The sequence below is a fragment of the Triticum urartu genome, chromosome 5A (assembly GCF_056163025.1).
Source record: "Triticum urartu cultivar PI428250 chromosome 5A, HENAU_Tu73, whole genome shotgun sequence".
NCBI lineage: Eukaryota > Viridiplantae > Streptophyta > Magnoliopsida > Poales > Poaceae > Triticum > Triticum urartu.
In genome coordinates, this window is record NC_141877.1 from 639,158,383 (window position 1) to 639,177,678 (window position 19,296).

Below are 19,296 nucleotides of genomic sequence, written 5' to 3' on the forward strand. Positions count from 1 at the left end.
TCGAATGGATTTCATGGAGCATTTCATGGAGAACGACTACCCCTTCTAGGATGTGCCTCCCAGGCATGAAGGCCGTCTGACTAGGATGCACCACTGAATGGGCGATCCGTGTCAGTTTATTAGTCCCTACTTTCGTGAATATTTTGAAACTCATGTTCAGAAGACATATCGGCCTAAACTGCTCGATACGAATCGCTCCTTCTTTCTTTGGCAATAATGTAACCATACCAAAGTTAAGATAAAATAGTTCTAGATGCCCGTTAAAAAAATCGTGAAACATAGGCATAAGGTCATCCTTAATAATATGCCAACATTTTCTATAGAACTCCGCAGGGAACCCATCTGGTCCCGGTGCTTTGTTCGGTTTCATTTGTGATATTGCATCTAGAACCTCCTTCTCGATAAATGGTGCAGTTAGGATCTCATTTTCCTCTGACCTAAGTTGAGGGATATCTCCAATAACAGACTCATTCAGGAAAACCGTGCTCTCTGCCGGAGGCCCGAATAGTTGTTTATAATAGTTGGAGATATACGATTTAAGATTCTCATGACCCAGAATTAATGCGTGATTGCGTGAAGTTGTAGGCCAGCACACTATCTTCAAGCATCGAAGCGGTGCTGGACCCGAGACCCAAATTGAATATCCACTTCATAAAGCACCAAGAGCATGGTACACAAAACTTGATAAAGGCCTAGTGCCACTCATGTTTGAGAGAAGCCCACTTGAGCATGCTGTCTACAAGAGAATTATTGGTGATACAAGTCTCCTAGTTGGTGTCTATGTGGATGACTTGATTATCACAGGAACGAGAGCACCCATTGAAATTGCAAAATTCAAGATGCAGATGAAGCAATTATTCAGCATGAGTGACCTCGGATTATTAAGCTATTATTTGGGGATTGAGGTAAAACAGAAAGATGAAGAAATTATCTTGTGTCAATTATCTTATGCAGCAAAAATATTAAAGAAGTGTCGGCTTGCTACTTGCAACGTCACAGACACTGATAGAGGCGAGGTTAAAGTTGAGTAAATCAAGCGAGAGGCATCTAGTTGATTAGACAGACTACCGCAGTGTAGTTGGAGGCCTTTGATATTTGGTGAATACAAGACCATACATAGCTTATGCGGTTGGAATTGTGAGTCGCTACATGGAAACACCAACTAAGAAACATATGGGTTGCACGACTGCTTAATGAATTGAAAACCCAATCAGATGGCAAGGTTACGCTCAGGGTGAACAACAAATCAGCAATTGCATTATGCAAGAATCCGGTTTATCACGACAGAAGCAAAGCACATCGACACAAGGTACAACTTCATACATGAGTGCATGGAAGATGGTAAAATCGAGGCAAAGTGCGTCTCAACTAAAGATGGCCAGTTAGCAGGTATCTCTCACTAAACCCCTCGGCAGACCCAAGTTTCTGCAAATAAGAGAGCGAATAGGCATACAAGATATCAAAGATAGGCAACACGATTAAGGCATGAAATGTTGCAAATAATCATGTTGCCTGGCAAGTGCATCTAGCAGTGAACTGATTGCTGGAAATATCTAACATGCATGTCGGCAGTGCACAAATATCTGGAGAGAAGAAATATCCTGATATAGGAAGTCGGCAAGGCTGATACCTTACCGGTTATAGTATTAGCTTCTAGCAATATGTGTGCTGGCTGCTCACGTGCAGCTCTATGTGGCTAAATTTTGTGTTTTGACTCTTTTTTAAAATCTATTTGAGATTTGACCCTAGTTTAAAAAAAATTCGAGATCTGATCTTTTTGCTACCGCCAAAGACCATGACGGTAGGGTATAACAGCCTGCCGCCAAGGTCCCTGGCGGTAGGGTTGCATGCCCTACCGCCAAAAATCTTCTAAGTATTGAACACAGTGCGTGCTCGTGCCTACCGCCAAGCACCTTGGCGGTAGGGTTATGCAGGCTACTACCAGCCCGGTTGGCGGTAGCGATGTTTCCTACCGCCACAGTCCCTGGCGGTAGGCTGTTAGACCCTATCGCCATGGACTCTCGCGATAGCAAAAGGATCAGATCTCGAAAAAAAATCAAATTAGGATCAAATCTCGAATAGATTTCAGAAAAGGGTCAAAACACGAAAATTTGCCGCTCTATGTCACCTTGTAGTAATCTCCTATATAAGGATTGGAGTCCTCGTGCAGCTGCTCCGGTCCACTTAGGTTTGATCTTGGGACAGCTAACTATATTTAGCTAACACTAACAAGGAGCCGAGCCCCAGCTCTATCCCGCAGCAGCAAGAGCAATGCCGGCCACCATGCCGCTAACCTTGTCCCCGGCCCGCCTCCTCCTCCTCCACCGCGGCCGCCAAGCCAAGGTCCAGCAGCCGCGCTCCCTCGCGCGGCTCCGCTGCGCCCCCGACGAGGTCGCGGCCACGACCGCCGAGCAGCAGCAGGGGGAGGAGGAGGAGCTGGTGCTCCTCGCCTCCTACCGCACCGCCTTCAACGAGGTCATCATGGTCATCGACTCGCCCTCCAACCGCTACCTCGTCCTCGACCCCACCCGTACGTGTCACCGGTTGCTCGCCGATTTGGACTGGTGTTGGTTTCTGAATCGAGTGAGTTCGAGCTCCGTGTTTGGTTGTCTCGTGCAGGGAACATCCACAGCATTCTCCCCAAGAAGAGCGCCTGGACCAATTCCTACTGGGTACTAATCTAAACAGAATTTGGATGCATGAGCCGACATTTTTAGATTACCGCTCTACATCCATCATATGAGTATATACCTCGTATGACGGTAGAGCTTTTCTTTTCTTTTCTTTTCTTGACAAAACGTATGACGGTAGAGCTGTTTTAACATGGCCCCTCTTACCTCACGGGAGGTAGTAGAGGGCATAGAATATCTGAACAGTTGAGAAAATTAACACTTGTAAATATATTTGCCTTAGCCGGTCATCTCTTACCTCAGGCCACATAAGGAAACGCCCCCATTTCCAAAAAAGAAAACGGAAACGCCTCCAAATCACATGGTCCAGGCCAGATAAGGAAACCTAGCTGACGTGTTTTCTTTACTATTTTCGTTCGTAAAAGTTTTTACCCATATATTTCCCACACGAAATAAAAATATTGAGCGATATTTGTGGATGGAGATTGAACAGCCTGGTTCACTATCAATCGAACGGTTCTACCGGTTTTTACTAGTTTGATGATGGGGATAGTCGATATGCTTAAAAACCACTAAGGCTAGTTTTAGCTTTTCTCCTTTGATGTATGGTACGGTCCGGTTTCTATAATATATATCAAGTACATTGATGTTTCCTAACTGAATTAAACCAACGAAAGCCAATTTAAGAGACATTTATGTTTTTTTTTGCGGGGGTGAGACATTTATGTTTAAACTTTAGGTTGCTTTTGTTTTTTATTTCAAAATTTCATAGTGTCCAGTCCTACTCGGAAGGAGAAATTTTGAGATTGACGAGGTCATTCTGGTTCTCACGACGTTATTTCGCCGGTCATGACATGTTGAACGATATAGGTTGTGTAGCCATATCCCTCTCCATAAAACCACAATAGCCGCCACCGCTCCACCTACTCCCCGCCGACAAAGCCACGAGTCCCCTCCTCCTCCGGTGCGGAGTGACCCATATATGTGTTGCAGCATTAAAGTTAGGTCTCTTAGGGTTAAGAGTTTTGTTCCCCAGTAATGGCATTGTGGTGGTCCACCTTGATACACCTTGTTGGTGACGGTCATGTTGACACCATAGAGGAGGTCGGTGGATCGTGTGGTCACTGCTCTCCTAGAGTGTTGGATCTTGACGTGCCTTGGTGTTAAGTTCTAGTCCACCTTCTTGTTGTTTCTTTACCAACATCTTTCTAGTTCATATTAATTTCAATTATTTTTATGTATTTATACTAATCATCATGAATTATCAAAGATATGGAGGTAAATACAAGTTGAAAATTAGAGCCAATGTTTGTATTTAAAAAAGCTAGGGCCTTTTTAAGACATTTTAAAACAACACATCGTTGCATTTTATCAGTCTTAAAACAGATGAAATATCATCCTCGGACCATCCCAAACTGTTTGAACAGCGTTGCACATGTTGCATCCACATGATCCGTAAATCTGATTAATCTTGATTGAAATTTTAATTTTCCAAAGAAATTACCTGCAATCACATCGGATAAAAATAGTGAAAAATTGTAAAATAGATGAAAATAGCAAAAACACAATACAAAGTTTTGAACTCACAACCTAACCAAAGGCTCAATACTAGAAGAGCGTGACATTTCCAATGTTTTTCCTGGCAGTTCTAATTGTATAGGGGGTGACAATTTCTTCAGAACAGCATGACATTTTTTGGAGGATGGCGGTTTTGAGTCTTCATTCCAGAAAATGCCATGGCTTCATTCCAGAAAATGCCATGTTGTTTTAAAGAAACTACCACCCCCCAACCAATTAAAATTGTCGTCGTTCACAAATGCCACCCCCTCCCAGCGAACGGTCGCCAGATAAGAGGGTCTATGGACAAAGCATGCTAACCGGTATGAATACATAATTGTTATAAGCATATTATCGAGCACCTAGTAGGCTGTAGGCATTAGGAATTTATGCTCGATGCTTCCAATAGGTCTGTTGCTCTGTTAGCATTATAAATGCACCCCTACGTTTTCGGTATGACAACAAAAAAGTTGTTTTCACCGCACAGGATTTGTTACATATGTAGAACCATCGCACGGAAAATATGTTTTATCACACAGAAAAAGTTTTAATCAGCTTCCAACACTGCTCATTGCTGGCATCATCATTCATCGCCAGTTGGCCGTGCAATGCAAGGGGTTAATTTCTTAATGAAGGCATCATATATATTATTCTTTCACCTCTTGTATTTACATAGTACCATTTTTCTTTCCCTCAAAGCGGTCACTGAATGTAAATTCTTATAACCCGTTTTGTTTTTTTTTTCATTCAGGATGAGTGTGTCAGCCTACCTACCGTTGTTCCACGCGGCCCTGTTGCACTTCTAGGTTTGGTAAATCCATTCTCTGACATTTCTTAGCCATGCTCCTGTTCTATACACGTCATTGTTTCTGCGAAACCAAAGTGACTTTGTGAGCTCGGGCTCACATGAACAGTAAAATCCAAAAAATAGTAAAAAAAATCTGCTGTTTTACGCGCTACTTTAGTATTCAACCAGTTGCAACGAGTTTGTATAGAGTATTGTACGTCACAATTCCTAGTAAGAGCATTAGGTGATCTACTTAGACAAGCAATACAGCGTCATAGCGCTCCTTATTTAAATAATTAGCTATTCACACCTCTTGCAGATGTGATTCATTTCTTCTCTACATGCTTCTTTCAGGGTGCTGGGACAGCAGCACACATGATGCTAGAAGTTTGGCCTTGGATAGAACTTATCGGATGGGAGATTGATCCGACGGTGAAAACTGTTATCACTGTCCTTCAATTTGTTTACTGAATACATGACTGAATGTCTGGAGAATTTTACCAATTTCAGTTATACGGTAGTCTTGGAAACTTGTCAGAACAGCATTATTTTTTTGTAATTTTTTTGGGCTTTTTTTTATACCAGTAATGTTGGTTATGCTATTTCAAGAAAACATCCATTACCATTATTCTGTGATTGCTTACGCAATTACAACTATTCATGTTTTTCAGCCTTGTTTTTTGTGTTTTATTCTTTTCCTGATCATACAGCCATCTATTTATATTTTCATAACTGAAAACCCTGAAAAACTTTATCGTTTCATGACAGGTAATTGAATTGTCGAGGGATTATTTTGGTATGTCCACTTTAGAGAAGACCACGGAACTAGGTGGTTCACTTTCAGTGCATATTGGCGATGCACTTTCCCCATCGGCTACAGTCGAAGGAGGATTTGCTGGTGAACATTTTATCTGATGCAAACATAATGCATGTTTTACTGCCTTCTTGGAATTTAATTATGGCAAGCTCTCTAGTAATCAGTTTTCAATGATTATCTGTAGTAAATTTAGACTCAGTGTGATAAAAAATGGTGATAGAATACATATAATTGGCTTTTCAGAGGCTTTAAAGTTTTTAGTTTGGGGAACTGACTTGCTCGTGCCTGACGGTACCTAGCTCATGTCTGCAGGTATTGTTGTTGATTTATTTGCTGATGGAAAAGTCTTACCTCAGCTACAGGAAGTAAAATCTCCCTTGCTATTCCCTTTTAGTTCATTTGTTATTATTCTGTATGTATTTCTACCATGGCTAGCATTTAGAGTTTATAGTTTTTCAGTATTATATATGTCTCGTGCTCCCTTCACAACACAACAGAACCATATTGTGGTATGGTCACCATAGCTCCACCACAAATAAATTCATGGTGGTTACAAATTTGAACTGTTAGCATGTTGTATAAATGAATGCTCATACTCAGTTCGGTCTGGTATGTAATTGGCATTGAAAAGCTGACATAAAAAAACTTATACATTCCAGAATAAATGCAAATGCATAAAAATGAAATGATCTTTATAACAGAATTAGAGGAACTGTGGTACACAAAGATTTTGCATATTTCTACAAACAGCACATCCGAGAATTGTAAATTGATGAATGGTGCTTTTACGGAGTATTTACATCATTTCGACGAACTTCCGCTGTCTTCACCGTGGTGTCGACATTGTTGCAGGTTGAAACTTGGTTAGAGATTGCGAAGAAGCTGATGCCCGATGGTCGAATCATGGTCAACTGCGGCGCTGGAGATACCGCCGTATCTCTTGCTGCCGACGGGGATGTTTCCTCCTGGGTTCAGAATCCCACAATCAAGGCTCTATGCTCTGCATTTCCAGGGCAAGTAAGAATCTTTTTTTTTACCAGACTACTGAAACTGTGTATTCTCGACTGCTGGTGCAAAATGATCTCCTGCTGATGATACGACCCTACTATATCGCAGCTAAACTGGAAGAGGCTTTCGGAGAAGGAGAGCGTAAACTACATCGCGTTGACGGGTCCCCTTCCGGATTTGGAGGAGTGGTCAACCTCCGTTCCTAGCGAGCTGAGCCTGAGAGTGAAACAATGGGTGCCTTGCGAGCTGGCGTGAGGATCGATCGATGTAAGTTCTCCTCCCTCCACGGTTCTTTTCTGGTGAGTAGAAGCCTCGTCAGTCGGCAGGTGCCGCGCCGTTGAGCACGCTTGATTATTCGATGCACTAGTTCATCATGAGCCCATCTGACTCGTTGAACTATGTATGTCGTTAATGGTTGACTTGTTGCTTGTTTAAGGTGTAGTTAAGTTAAGGCCGTCGATCTGCATTTGAAGAAGTGTCATCATGTCATAGCAGCGCTCACATGTCCAAGGTGATGGATCTGTCTGGCCCCAATTTCTGTTCCTAGTTTGAAGAAGAGCAGAGGGAAGACCTGCTTGTTAAATCGGGCGAGGGGAACTCCGGAACGCACCGCGCTACAGTTAACTTTTGCCATGTCCTGCTGTCGATTAGTACAGTGCTCCCTCTGAAAAGAAATATAAGACCGTTTATATTTCTCTACAGAGGGAATATCATTCATCAATCATCATCCCATTCCATGTCTTGGCAGTGTGTCGCGAAGTGACAAGTTGATTCCCCTTCCACGTTACTTGTACACACGGTTGAGCCGAATGTGTTGTTGTGGTTGTGTCTTCATGTTCTTAGGCAGCTGTCGTGTTTGTTAGACACAAGAGTGAGAGAAATGCGTACGGTCCGTTTCTCTGCGTCGCAAAAGGCAAAGGCAGGATGCTTTGCAGGATCAAGATGCACCACCCACGCACACTAGCTATGGAGATGTATTCATTCACCTAACTTATTACTACTACGGTTTCTTAATTCTTGAACCAAACAATAATAACACCAGAGTTTGACAAAATTGAGGTGCTAGTCCGTGATAATAATGAAACAAGTGGGCCCTAATTTTTGTTGTTGAAAAAGGGGTCAAGACTTGAAAGACAAGCCCGACGACCCGTGAAGCTTTTCCTCCACAATGGCGTCGAAGCGCTGTGCCATCGCCGGCGCTATTTTTTTTTTTTAGAATCACCGGGGGGAGGAGTCCCTCCACCTGAATATATTACTCAAAGTGGCCAAAATGCTAGGAGAGTGATCCAGTTTATAAGGGAAACCGGATCGAAAACCTAAAACAAGTTGACCCGTTTATAAGGGAAACCGGGCCGAAAACCGTACAACAAGGTTACAAGAAGAAGAGAAGAGCAAGACACCCAACAAGGGCGGGACCTAGCTAGCAGACTAAAAGGACCATCACCACGGCAGACACAAGTAGTTATGGGGTGTTGTCGAGGGATCACAATACTGAGACTTTGCGAGGAACCTAACGCACCGCATTGCATGCATACCGAGCCCCACGGCACAACTGAGGAGCAACCACAACCAACGAGTGCGAAAAGCACGAACCTTGACTGGGTGCCCCGCCACGGAAGATCGGAACGATTAACAATTTGGGGAGGCATCTAGCGCCATCAAAAAGCAAAGATGAACCAAGACATCACCAAGAGCACGACGCTCGCCGCAATACATCGGCCGCCAAGGGAGAGTCTTGAGCATGCATAGCGAGACACCTTCACGAGGGGGAAACAGATGGCCGCCCTGCGGCACCAAAGGCACCGCCACCAAACCCCAAAGAACATCACCAAACAACCACCGTCGACTCCAAGCCAGTCGCACCACCACCACCACCACCATTGGACCCTCCGACTGTTCCCAACTTGGCCACACCACCACCACCACCACCAAACGCTGCACCCTCAACCACACGCAGGCACAGAAGCCACCGTTTGGGTCTCCAAGATGACGCCTCCAGGGAGGTAGTGCCGACAAGGACACAAGACCGCCATCCGATCCGAGAAGCCAGATCTTAGGTTTTCACCTGGATACCACAAAACAAGGTACTGCAGGTGCTGGAGCTCCACAACGACACCTCCTACGAGGAAAACGATGTCCACAGACACCATTGCCGCCGACATCGACATAGTCGATGCAAGGTTCTCACCCGGAGTTTGAGCACATACTTACAGCAAGACGATAGCTGACCACCAGCACCATCGGGCCCCTCCGAGACAAAGAAGCACATGAATCGTCGCAGCCAACCGCACCCCGCGGAGACCGCATACGGCCAAACATCAGCACTAGGCACTGGAACCACCAATGGCCGTCCGAACGCAGGGCCACCGGACGCAGCGCGAGCCGCCGAACCTAACCGAGCACCATGCCGGCGAGGAGCAGAGGAGCGCTACCCGAGGCCAGGAACCACCATGGTCCCGGGCTGTAGCCAAACATCAGGAGCACGAACACGCCCCACGCGCGCCACCGTGCACTTGCCGGAGACCAGATCCGAAACGCCATAGCACTGACCAAAGGCGGGGGTGATCGAAAACCGGCGCAGCAGTCCACCAAGCACCACCAACAGCACCCACCGCCACCAGCCTCCACCACTCCCACCTCCACCACCCAGCAACACCACCTCCCCGGCTGACCCCACCTGGCGGCCCAGCCAACACCGACCGGATCTGGGAAGGAAGCCCCAGATCCGCCCCCGTCCCAGACCAGCAGCGCCCGAGCAAGCAGCAACGGGCCGCCGCACACAGGGGGCCGGGACTGGCTGGCAGGGACACTGGGACGACGCCGACGGGCGTTGCCTCCGCCCGCCTCCGAGGCCAGGCGCCCGATCCAATCTGATGCAGCCTGTCGTCCCTCCTCTGACGAAACGGTGGCTGTGCGGTGGAGGAGAAGCGTCTCGCCGCCACCATCCCCGGAGCGCGCGCGGCCTTTGCCGGCGGCCTCCTCAGGTGGCGGCGAGACTGGGTGCGAGGGAGGGAGGGGAGCGGCGGTGCGAACAGGGCGCCCCCGTGTCGCTAGAGGAGGGCTCCCAGTACTTGTGAGAAGAGTAGATTACTCACGACTAACACTTAGAAGATGATCCTCGTCACATGGTTCACCTATTTTTCGAAAAGAGGGGACTCTCCGGCCTCTGCATCAGAACGATGCATACGGTCACACACATTCCCTTTCCTCGAGAAGGACGATGGCGCCGATGCCTCTCAGCGTCTCCATGCCCATGCTGCACAGCCTCACGAGTCCGCCGGCAGCCCCGCCGCCTCCTCGGCAGCAGCGCTCCGAGAAGCCGCGCCAGCTCCCTGGCATTGCCGACGCAGCATCTCCTCGTGCCGCGGGAAGAGGAGAGGACCCTCCCCGGGCCGGCTCTGCTCGCCATATGGTATGTTTGGGGCCGTTGGCGTGCTTCCCCAGAGAAGGCGTAGGTGCCGCCATCTGTGTAAAATTGGCGTACCTGCAAACGTAGACGATCTTGCAGTGTGTGGGGCGACCGAGGGGGGGGGGGGGGGGGGGGGGGGCAGGAGGAGTGGTGCATTGCGTGTTGATCAACCTGGGCGACGGCGGAGATGACGTCCGCGTACTCTTCCGCGGCGGGGACAAGACGGCCGAGCGGGCACGGGGATGCGCCTGGAGTGGAGGCCATGGTTCTATCGGCAATGCTAGTTCGCTAGCCACCCGATCGACCTCCAACGAATTAACGATACTAATCAACGTGACGCTAGATGCAATCCAGAGTTGACATCAGTCCACTTGAATGAAATGAAACGCCATTGAACAAGGAGAGTGCCGTGCTCCAGCCCTGGCTGGATTGCTGCCATTTCAAAATGAACGGATATGTGCCAATGTGCATGTGCTGTGTCTGCAGATTTTTCAATTTCTTGGGCTCAAACTTGAGCCTGGCCGTATGCAACAATTTGGTACCAGCCTATAAGATGGACCACAGCCATTCATTCACTAACAAACCATAGCCACGCAATCCAATGCAAATCCCGAACCTCCATTATGAATTATTATTTTTGATCAAAGAAGGGCTTCCCCCTTCCGATTTTCATTACTGAAAACCCACTGTAGAACCATTAAGATGAATGGACGGGTACTCCTTTCATGGTTTACGGCAATCAGAAATGAAAATAATAAGAAAGATAAAATCAGTAGCAACCGACCGACAAGTGTGTCCGTGGGCAACCAATCAAGACCGCATTTGACCGACCCTCACCGTCAGGGCAGTCTATTCCAACAACCTGCAAGATTTCATACTCGCCTGTTATAAAAAAAAGCAGATTTCATACTCACATCCAGGGAACATAAATGTTATCACAGAGGATCGATAACCAACCCTACCTAGATAACGCCTGGATCATGTCGTGCTCAGGCCAGAGATGCGTCATCCATACTCTGTTCTGTTGCCATCAAAAATAGCTGATGTTAGACCTGCCTCAACCTCTAACCGATAGTAAATTATCAGATCAATGTAGGTCATCGGAAATATAAGAGACAACTAACACGGTACAAACACTTTGTAAGCACACAAGGCTTTCCACCCATTTTCCCGTTCAATTGCTTATTAATTTTTGCGCCTCTATGGTGAGCACGTGATAATGGAAAACTAGCCTTCATAAGGCACACAGTAAGACATGACCTTACATATAGCTTGTTAAAGCTTAAATCGGATAACAGAGAGACGAGAGACCGTTGGCGCAACATACTACTGTACCTAGGAAATATCTAAAGTCCCTTTGGTCCACATAGCTCCACCTGAGTCCATATATGCAAAGCAGTATATCCGGAGCTAGATCAAACACAAGCTCACATGTCCATCTCGACTTTGGGTGAAGGAAATGCGATGCGTTCTGGCTTTGCTTACATTCTTTCCTTTAAGACAGAGATTCTTGTTCCTGGTGATATGGACCTAAAAGGGCTATGTCACCAGCAACTCTTAAATGTTCTTCGAGTAAAGTTAAGGGGAATTTGCCAAAAAGGACATATTCCAATATCTTTATAACAAAAAATACATAGGCTAGTTCAGCAGACGCGCTATTTTACTAATAATAATGAAATAAATGCAAGTACACCAAGCCAAGCAAGACACAAGTTTTTGCTAAGTCTAATAGTAACAGTAGTTCCAGCGGAAAAGTTTCACATCGACAGTAATACTATCTTATGCAGACATACAATAGCTAAAGTATATTTCAAGACAAGGACGTCAGAAGAAAAGCAAACGGTATTGTGCAAATGCAGGAAGACAGGAGAAAAATGAGTAAATGACAGTTGATACCTTGACTTTCCCTGGGCGCAGTTATGATAAGAACCGATTTTGCTTCACTTAGCCATGCCAGGCCACTCACTGTCAACAAAGGTCAACTGAGGTTGAAGAACCTTGCTTAGTTCCTCAGTTTCCACAACCACAATGACACCTCAGGATTGAACCATGCTTGATTGCTCACTCTCCACAAGTGTGCATCATCCATGAGGCTCACCAAGTAACTGGTTCTGCCTTCGATTGCTGCCAGACTCTTTTCTTCTGGAAATAGGAGGGGTTGTACACCGCAGCTGTGGGGCATTATAGATCGCGGCTGTGAGGTCCAGAAGAGGCAATCTGTACATAGTAAGCTGTGAATCTAATGAGTACATGTTTTTGCCCACAAAAAAGGTTGTAGGTAAGCATTACATGGACAGTCCGCATACCTGAAAACAAACAGCGGATATTCTGCAAAGAACTTTCTTCTTCATATGTCCAAATATTAATGCCATTCAGGATTTGGTTAGCAGTACTCCCTCTGATCCGCGGCTTTAGTACAAAGTTGTACTAAAGCTGCGACAACCAATATGGACCGGAGGGAGTAAAAGAATTAAAAGAAAACTCCAGAAAAGGGAAAAACTTCGCTGACAATAAGGACAAAACAATACTGTGATACACTGTTCGGCCACAAATATCAGTACTGCTGGTAACAACCTGGAAAAGGATGTTCGTGGAGTACCGATCCAAACCATCCATAATGTTAACCAAGTGGTATGTTGAGCAACCAGATAAAATAGCAAAACCTTCATTCTCATACAGCTAGAGATAAAACAACATATTGTAGAAGTATCAGCACTTCCAAGTTTTTGTGACATACAAAATGACTATGTCTCTAACTCACATTATCAGCATCACTGTTTAAGTTTTGAGATGACAAGACACATGCCCAGATGCCATACAAGATGATTTAGGAATGGCTAGCCCCAGACCAACAACTGTATACAAAGGTGATAGTCAAAAGTAGTAGAGGCTAGGAAACTATAGAAACTAGCAGATGTCAACAAATATTTGATTCAAAACGGCAGGTCAACAAAGGCGTAACCGAGTCAGCATCAACTGTTTTAATCAGCATTTAGAAGTTCCCTCTGCCTCCTTCACAGTTTCAGTGATTCCCTGAAGAAGTTCTTTAGAGATAGCAGCTGGATCTACCTCAAAGCTACCTTTAGGGACATTTGGAGCTTCTTCCCCTGACATCCTGTAAAAGGGAACCTGATGTGAAAACCGAAACATCTCTCCCTTTGGAATCCTCTTGATGGCATCCCGGTCCTGATGATGCTGGAAAACTGTTCGAAATCCAGTGAGCTTAATCAAGGGAATGACAGAAATTCCATTATCTTCATCATAATCATCCTGTACCTCAACCAGATCATAAACATGAAGCACATTATCAGGAGTATCTCCATTCCAGTCAGGGGACCAATTTCGGTACAAAGCCCAGATATCACCTTTCCGCGGATAAATTTTGACCACCCCACGTGGACCTTTCTCCCATTTTATCTGGTGAGAGAACATATTGATTATATCTACGGTTTCATATTTACCAATCCTGAAATCACCGCATGTCTTTATGAAGCCAGAAGAAGCCCAATTCAATGGTCCAAATTCACTATTTGTCCTCGATGCAAGATAACTTATTTTGACCTTAAATGGAGTCAAGGAGATAACTTTCTGAATGTATGCGTAATAACGAGGCATACCATCTTCATCATCATATGAAGCCCAAATTTGATCACTCTGAAAAGATTCCTCAGTACGATCCTTGTCAAAATCATGGAAATCAGGATCAGGAACAGTATAGGAGAAAGTGTTGTCATCTTCATTTTCAGCATCTGCGCTATTAGAAGAACCATTCTCCTCTGGATCAGCAGAGACATCTTTGTTTGCGGTAGAATCATCTGATGCAAGAGTTTCATTACCCTCAACATGTTTGTTAACCACATGTTTCTCGCTAGCTTTTCCATTAACTGTAACTTGGAGTGGTTTACTTCTTATCTCCTTTAGATTCTCCCTCAAATTGCTCTTCATCTTGTCAATCAAAATGCTCCTAATATCCTTCTTAGAGAAAGTCCTAGTTACGCTGATCCGAGTAGAAGGCCTGGGTCTCCAATTCGGTATCACACCATTAGCACCTTGAAACTCAAAGGCTCCACTGTTGCTTGAAAATGGTATAGCTCCACCAGGCGTTCCAACATAATTGGCCCATGGACCTGAGAGAATGGAGGAAGAACCAACTCCAGCATCGTTACCCACAGTTTTCATCTTCTTTCCAGATGCAACATCACCCATTCCATGGTTAACATTCTCGGACACATTTGCTTTCCTTTTTAGAGGATTGTGCTTCCTCTGAAGAGCTTCTTCCCTTCTTGCTGCAGCTTGCGCCTCCTCCCTCTCTCTCTTGACTTTCTCATACGTCTGATGAACCATATTAGCAGCTTGAGCACCAGCAGCAGATGATGCAGTAGCACTAGCTGGACCAGCTGTCCTTGAGAACAGACCCCACTGAAACTTTCTGCCAGTGCTTGCATCGTGAGTTGCACCACGGATGTTTGAATCACGTACTGCCTGAACAACCTCAGGTGGTGGCATCGGAACCTCTTTTGCTATGAATGGCTCGCGGCAGCTAGGGCAAAGCAGATTGCGATTTAAATACTCTCTGAGGTATTCAAAATTCATCTTGCACCTGTTGCATGAGGTCCAAAATGTAGGTTGTGCTGCTGGAGGTGGAGCTGGAGCAGCAGCCTGATGGCGGGGAAGCGGCCGCTGTGGTGGCGGGGGTGGAGACGGGCGCTGTGGGGGTGGGGGCGGGGGCGGGCGCTGGCGCACTGCAGATGTTGCTGATCCTGTCTTTTCTTTGTTTGCACTTGCCTTGGAAGCGGGTGCTTTGGCTGCGAAATGTTCAAAGCCATTGGCTGCACTTGTCTTATTTGATTGAGATGTCTTCTGTTGCATTGCAATCAGTTTCCTTTTTTGGTCAAACAGCGCTCTCTTGGTTTTGTCGGACAGCACGGTCCATGCCTCTTGAACCATCTGGAAAGCACCCTCAGCACCAACTGACTTGTTCTTGTCGGGATGGAGCTGAAGCACCAACTTCCTGTACTGCTTCTTCAGAGTTTCATCATCTGCCGACATGTCCACGGAAAGGATAGAGTACCAGTCCTTCCCACCAGCAATCTTCACCTCCGAAGTAAGGTAAACATCCAAGGTAGTGATCATCTGCACAATACCTTCGAGATCCGGAAAGAGAGCCTTGGCCTTGAGGGCGAATTTCTTGGCCCCCTGCAGGTCCCTGGATTGGAACTTCCTCTCTGCAATTTCCTTCGCCCTAAGGGCCTCATCCTTGTTGCACTCCATTCCGTCACAGCTCAAAAAGGTACGAACAGCAGCCACGCTCTCACTATGGATTCGAGCGAGATATCAGACAACAGAGAACCACAACACCTTCCACCAATCAGCGCTGAGAGTGTGACCAAACAAACCTTCCAAGCCCTGCCCAAAAGGGATCAAATGTTAACAAAAATCATAGTATATACAACTAATTGCAGCATCAAGATTTTTGACAAATACAGTCCTCTCCAGCATGACAGTGATTATAACTACACAAAACCCAAACACCGCCCTATAGAGTGCATGAACGTCACAGAGATACGAAAGATCAACTGAAGATACATAATTTTGGTACAATTCCAACCATCAGGGTGCATAACTGAATTATAAGTACATCCAACTCAAACAGTGCCCTCAGTGGATCTAGAATTCTAGATGGTGCCCCCCCCCCCCCCCCCCCCCCCGGTCCACCCCACCCCCCTGGTGGGAATTAACTAGGAGAATTGCTGGATGAAAACAGCGAACTTATTCGCTTGTATTCAGTTTACACTGGTATGTCAGCAGGCAGTTGTAATTTAGTTCAAAAGAAAGCATCAAGTCCGACAATTTTCAAGGATATTCATAAACAGTTCATGAGCGGGGAATCAAACTAGCACTAAGGAGCACCAAATCTGCACCTAATCAAACCGAGAGTGGAAGGAATCTGCAGACGCTCAAGAGGTCCGTCGCTCTGGATGGGTACGGCGGCGGCGGTGGCGGCGGGGAAGCACGGAAAGGGTAGAAGGCCGCGCCGGCGGCGGAGAAGCGAGATGAGGAGGCGCCCGCGACAGAGACCGGACGCGGGGGGAGAAGCGAAGGGGTTGGCAGCGGCGGGGAAGCAGAAGACGGGGAGGCGGCGGCCTCGCCACGACCCGCCGGCGGCGGCGAGCAAGCACGGGACGAGCCCCGTGTTTATGCCCGGAAAAAAATGGGGACGGGGAACAGTGGTTTTGTTTTTGAGATTTGATGATTTTGACTGGATTTCGACGATTTGCCTTCGTTTACTTTGCAATACATATATATTGCCCTAGCTTTTCTTGTCAATTTTTCCTCTCGATTTAGCGTGAAAAGACGAAAATACCCTCGCCCTAGGTTTTCTCATCGATTCCATATGTAAAGACCAAAATGCCCTTGTCCCTCATTTTTGTCCAAGTTTTTCTTCGTCGGATTCAGATGCAAGGACCAAAATGCCCTTTGCCCTAGCTTTCTTGGGGGCTCGTATGTAAAGACTGAAATGCCCTTGCCCTCTCACACCCCACCAAGCGTGTAAATCGCCGGCCTTAGCTTGTTATATAGATGGGCTTTAGGCCCATAAAACAATTTCAGAAAAAAAAACTCTAAAGGCCCATGCAGGTGTCATGACTAGGTGGTCAAAATTTAATACTATCTGAAGAGTGAAGAAAGTTTTAGACCTTCTTAAAGCCTTGTTCGGTTGAGATGGATTTGAAGGGGATTGAGAGGGTTTAAATCCCGAGAGAAGGTTTAACTGAACAATGCCTACAAGGGATTCTCTTTCACATGCTATTGGAGCATGAGAATAAAAGTGATTCCTGCGTGCTCCTCCTCCGCCACTCGTCTCGCCTTGCTTGCGTCATGTGTGCGGTTATTTTTTACCGGTTAGGAACGAAAATTTAATTAGTACTTCATCCATCCCATAATGTAAGTTTAATGCTATCCCAGGAGAGGAGAAAGTTTTAGACCTTTTTAAGGCCTTGTTCGGTTGAGGTGGATTTGAAGAGGATTAAGAGGGATTAAATCCCGAGAGGTCTAAATCTCTCTAAATCCCCTTCAATCCTCTCCAATCTCTTTGAGCGAAGGTTTAATTGAACAAGGCGTACAAGGATTCTATTTCACATGTTATTGAAGCATGAGAATAAAAGTGGTTCCTGCTTGCTCCTCCTCCGCCACCCGTCTCGCCTCACTTGCGTCATGTTTCATGAATGAGCCGAGCTCAGGCCTATGTCATGTGTGTAGTTATTTTTTGCCGGTTAGAAACGAAAATCTAATTAGTACTCCATCCATCCAATAATGTAAGATATTTTTTGACACTACACTAAAATAAAAAAATGTCTTACATTATGGGGTAGATGAAGTAATTAATTACGATTGTTAACGAACGCGCTACGAATCCGAAACGTCAAATCATGAATTGTTGTCTACTCGAGCATGGTCGAGCCCACGTCTTCTTACCACAACCCTAATATATTGGAGGCATCAACAACCCTAGCATTCACCCACATCAGCTCGCATTTGCCTCCTCACACACAACCCACCGGCGCTCCACTCGTTGTTGCTGCTTTCGGTGATCCCATCCCGCCCGCCACGTGCACGGCTATATGGGAGAGCAGGCCTCCAGACCTTTGTCCTTTGCAATCCTGCACTAGGAGAAGGGGGTTAGGTTTTTGAGGAGCGTCTCATATGCGGCTGCTCGCCACCGTTCGTCTTCGTCCGCTACCCCGTGTGATTAGCCACTAATCGTGAGTCAGACCGAGTCCGAGAAGAAGGCTACCGAGGATACAATCACCATCGCGACTATGGCTTGGCCGATAGGAGGGTATGATCTGTTCATCCCCCTCATGTTTATTTCTGTGGTTAACGTACTAGCTATTTACGTAGATGTATCTGCTATATACGTAGCACATGCTTACATGATAAGATATCAATATGAGTTTAACACTGTTAATGACATGTTCATAATTTATTCATGAATAAATCAATCCAAAAATCGATAACTTATCCATCATAGCCATCACCATGTCTCAATGTCAATTTGACACGTCTCCTCTTTTGATCCCTTCCCATCGGGAGTTATGCTCGATGCTCTAATCCTTTTATTGATTGAAATATTTTCCTAAAAGATTTGATGTTACATCTGAGACTGGATGTTATTTTTAAATAGCTATTTGATTTATAAACATATAGCCTTTCTCGCCTTTGTTTTCGGTTGGAAGATTTCTCATAGCCGAGCCTTAGGTACTTTTATCTTTAAAAATAGATAATTGTTTGTGTATTACAGGAATGTATAAATTTTCTAATATGTTAGTATGTGATTTACCTATCAGTATTAATATGATTGTGTAAAAATATTGATAAAAATACTTATTTGGTAAGTACTTATTGGCTTACTAAAGAAAATATATTTTATTTGGAAATTCAATAAGTGATGGGCATTGCGGCGGTTTTCAAGGAAAACGGTGGGAAAACCGAGTAGTGATAAAATAAGGGTCTGACGAAGGAGGAATGGACTGACTCGCAACCTTACGTCTTTTTCAAATAGCAAGAGATGTGAAGATTTGTGCAAAATCAGTGTATTGTACTACTATTTCATATTACACAGAGGTTTTATATATTTTCTGGACATTTTTCTACACCTCGAGCCCATTTTCTGTGCGAAATTACCTCTACCCGGATTCATAACTAGATGAACTAGAGCTCATCTAAACACCAATTGGTAAGACTCATCCTTATCGATTACTAGTTACATGAGCAGAGGGGGCACAGCACAAGGCGTTTGTCACCTGGAAAACGAGGAAATCTCCAATGCAAATCAAGTTACACTAAAGACTTAACGGGAACCATGTTTCGATATATTCAAAAAGTATTTAATAGACGTTTGGGAAAGAAGTTGTCTGATAAACATGTGAAGTTAGAAGTTCAAAGTAGTGTGCATTTGGGAGCGAAGAAAATAAAATTACAAACTGTGCATGAATAGTGGCGTTATATAGGGTTGGACCAAAAGCTGGTAGTTCACGAGATTAATGAGCGCTCGATAGCTCGGCTCGTTAAGCTCGTAGCTCGATTCTTA

At 45.4% G+C, this 19,296-nt stretch overlaps 2 protein-coding genes across 4 annotated transcripts; one reads left to right on the forward strand and one right to left on the reverse strand.

Annotated features, from left to right (window-relative positions):
- The first annotated feature begins 2,162 nt into the window (after nucleotides 1-2,162).
- LOC125511314 (uncharacterized) lies at nucleotides 2,163-7,639 on the forward strand. 3 transcript variants are annotated; one of them, XM_048676652.2, is made up of 9 exons: nucleotides 2,163-2,530; nucleotides 2,620-2,672; nucleotides 4,939-4,998; nucleotides 5,329-5,406; nucleotides 5,743-5,872; nucleotides 6,104-6,156; nucleotides 6,644-6,808; nucleotides 6,908-7,098; nucleotides 7,236-7,639. In XM_048676652.2, the coding sequence occupies exons 1-8, from the start codon at nucleotides 2,272-2,274 to the stop codon at nucleotides 7,052-7,054; spliced, it is 945 nt and encodes a 314-aa protein (XP_048532609.2). In that variant the 5' UTR covers nucleotides 2,163-2,271; the 3' UTR covers nucleotides 7,055-7,098; nucleotides 7,236-7,639. The 3 variants fall into 3 exon arrangements, with proteins under 3 accessions (XP_048532609.2, XP_048532607.2, XP_048532610.2); XM_048676650.2 differs by having other exon boundaries at nucleotides 6,908-7,066; XM_048676653.2 differs by having other exon boundaries at nucleotides 6,908-7,066; nucleotides 7,242-7,639.
- A 5,218-nt stretch (nucleotides 7,640-12,857) lies between these two features.
- On the reverse strand, nucleotides 12,858-16,485 carry LOC125543825 (uncharacterized). Its single transcript, XM_048707308.2, has 2 exons — nucleotides 16,130-16,485; nucleotides 12,858-15,614 (listed from the first exon to the last, which is right to left on the reverse strand). The coding sequence occupies exon 2, from the start codon at nucleotides 15,477-15,479 to the stop codon at nucleotides 13,194-13,196; it is 2,286 nt and encodes a 761-aa protein (XP_048563265.2). The 5' UTR covers nucleotides 15,480-15,614; nucleotides 16,130-16,485; the 3' UTR covers nucleotides 12,858-13,193.
- Nucleotides 16,486-19,296: the final 2,811 nt, after the last annotated feature.

Coding starts and splice junctions, on each gene's coding strand:
- LOC125543825 (XM_048707308.2), bottom strand. CDS start 15,479: ATGGAGTGCAACAAGGATGAGGCCCTTAGGGCGAAGGAAATTGCAGAG.
- LOC125511314 (XM_048676652.2), top strand. CDS start 2,272: ATGCCGGCCACCATGCCGCTAACCTTGTCCCCGGCCCGCCTCCTCCTC. Junction 4,999..5,328: donor CTGTTGCACTTCTAGGTTTG/GTAAATCCATTC, acceptor TGCTTCTTTCAG/GGTGCTGGGACAGCAGCACA. Junction 5,407..5,742: donor GATGGGAGATTGATCCGACG/GTGAAAACTGTT, acceptor GTTTCATGACAG/GTAATTGAATTGTCGAGGGA.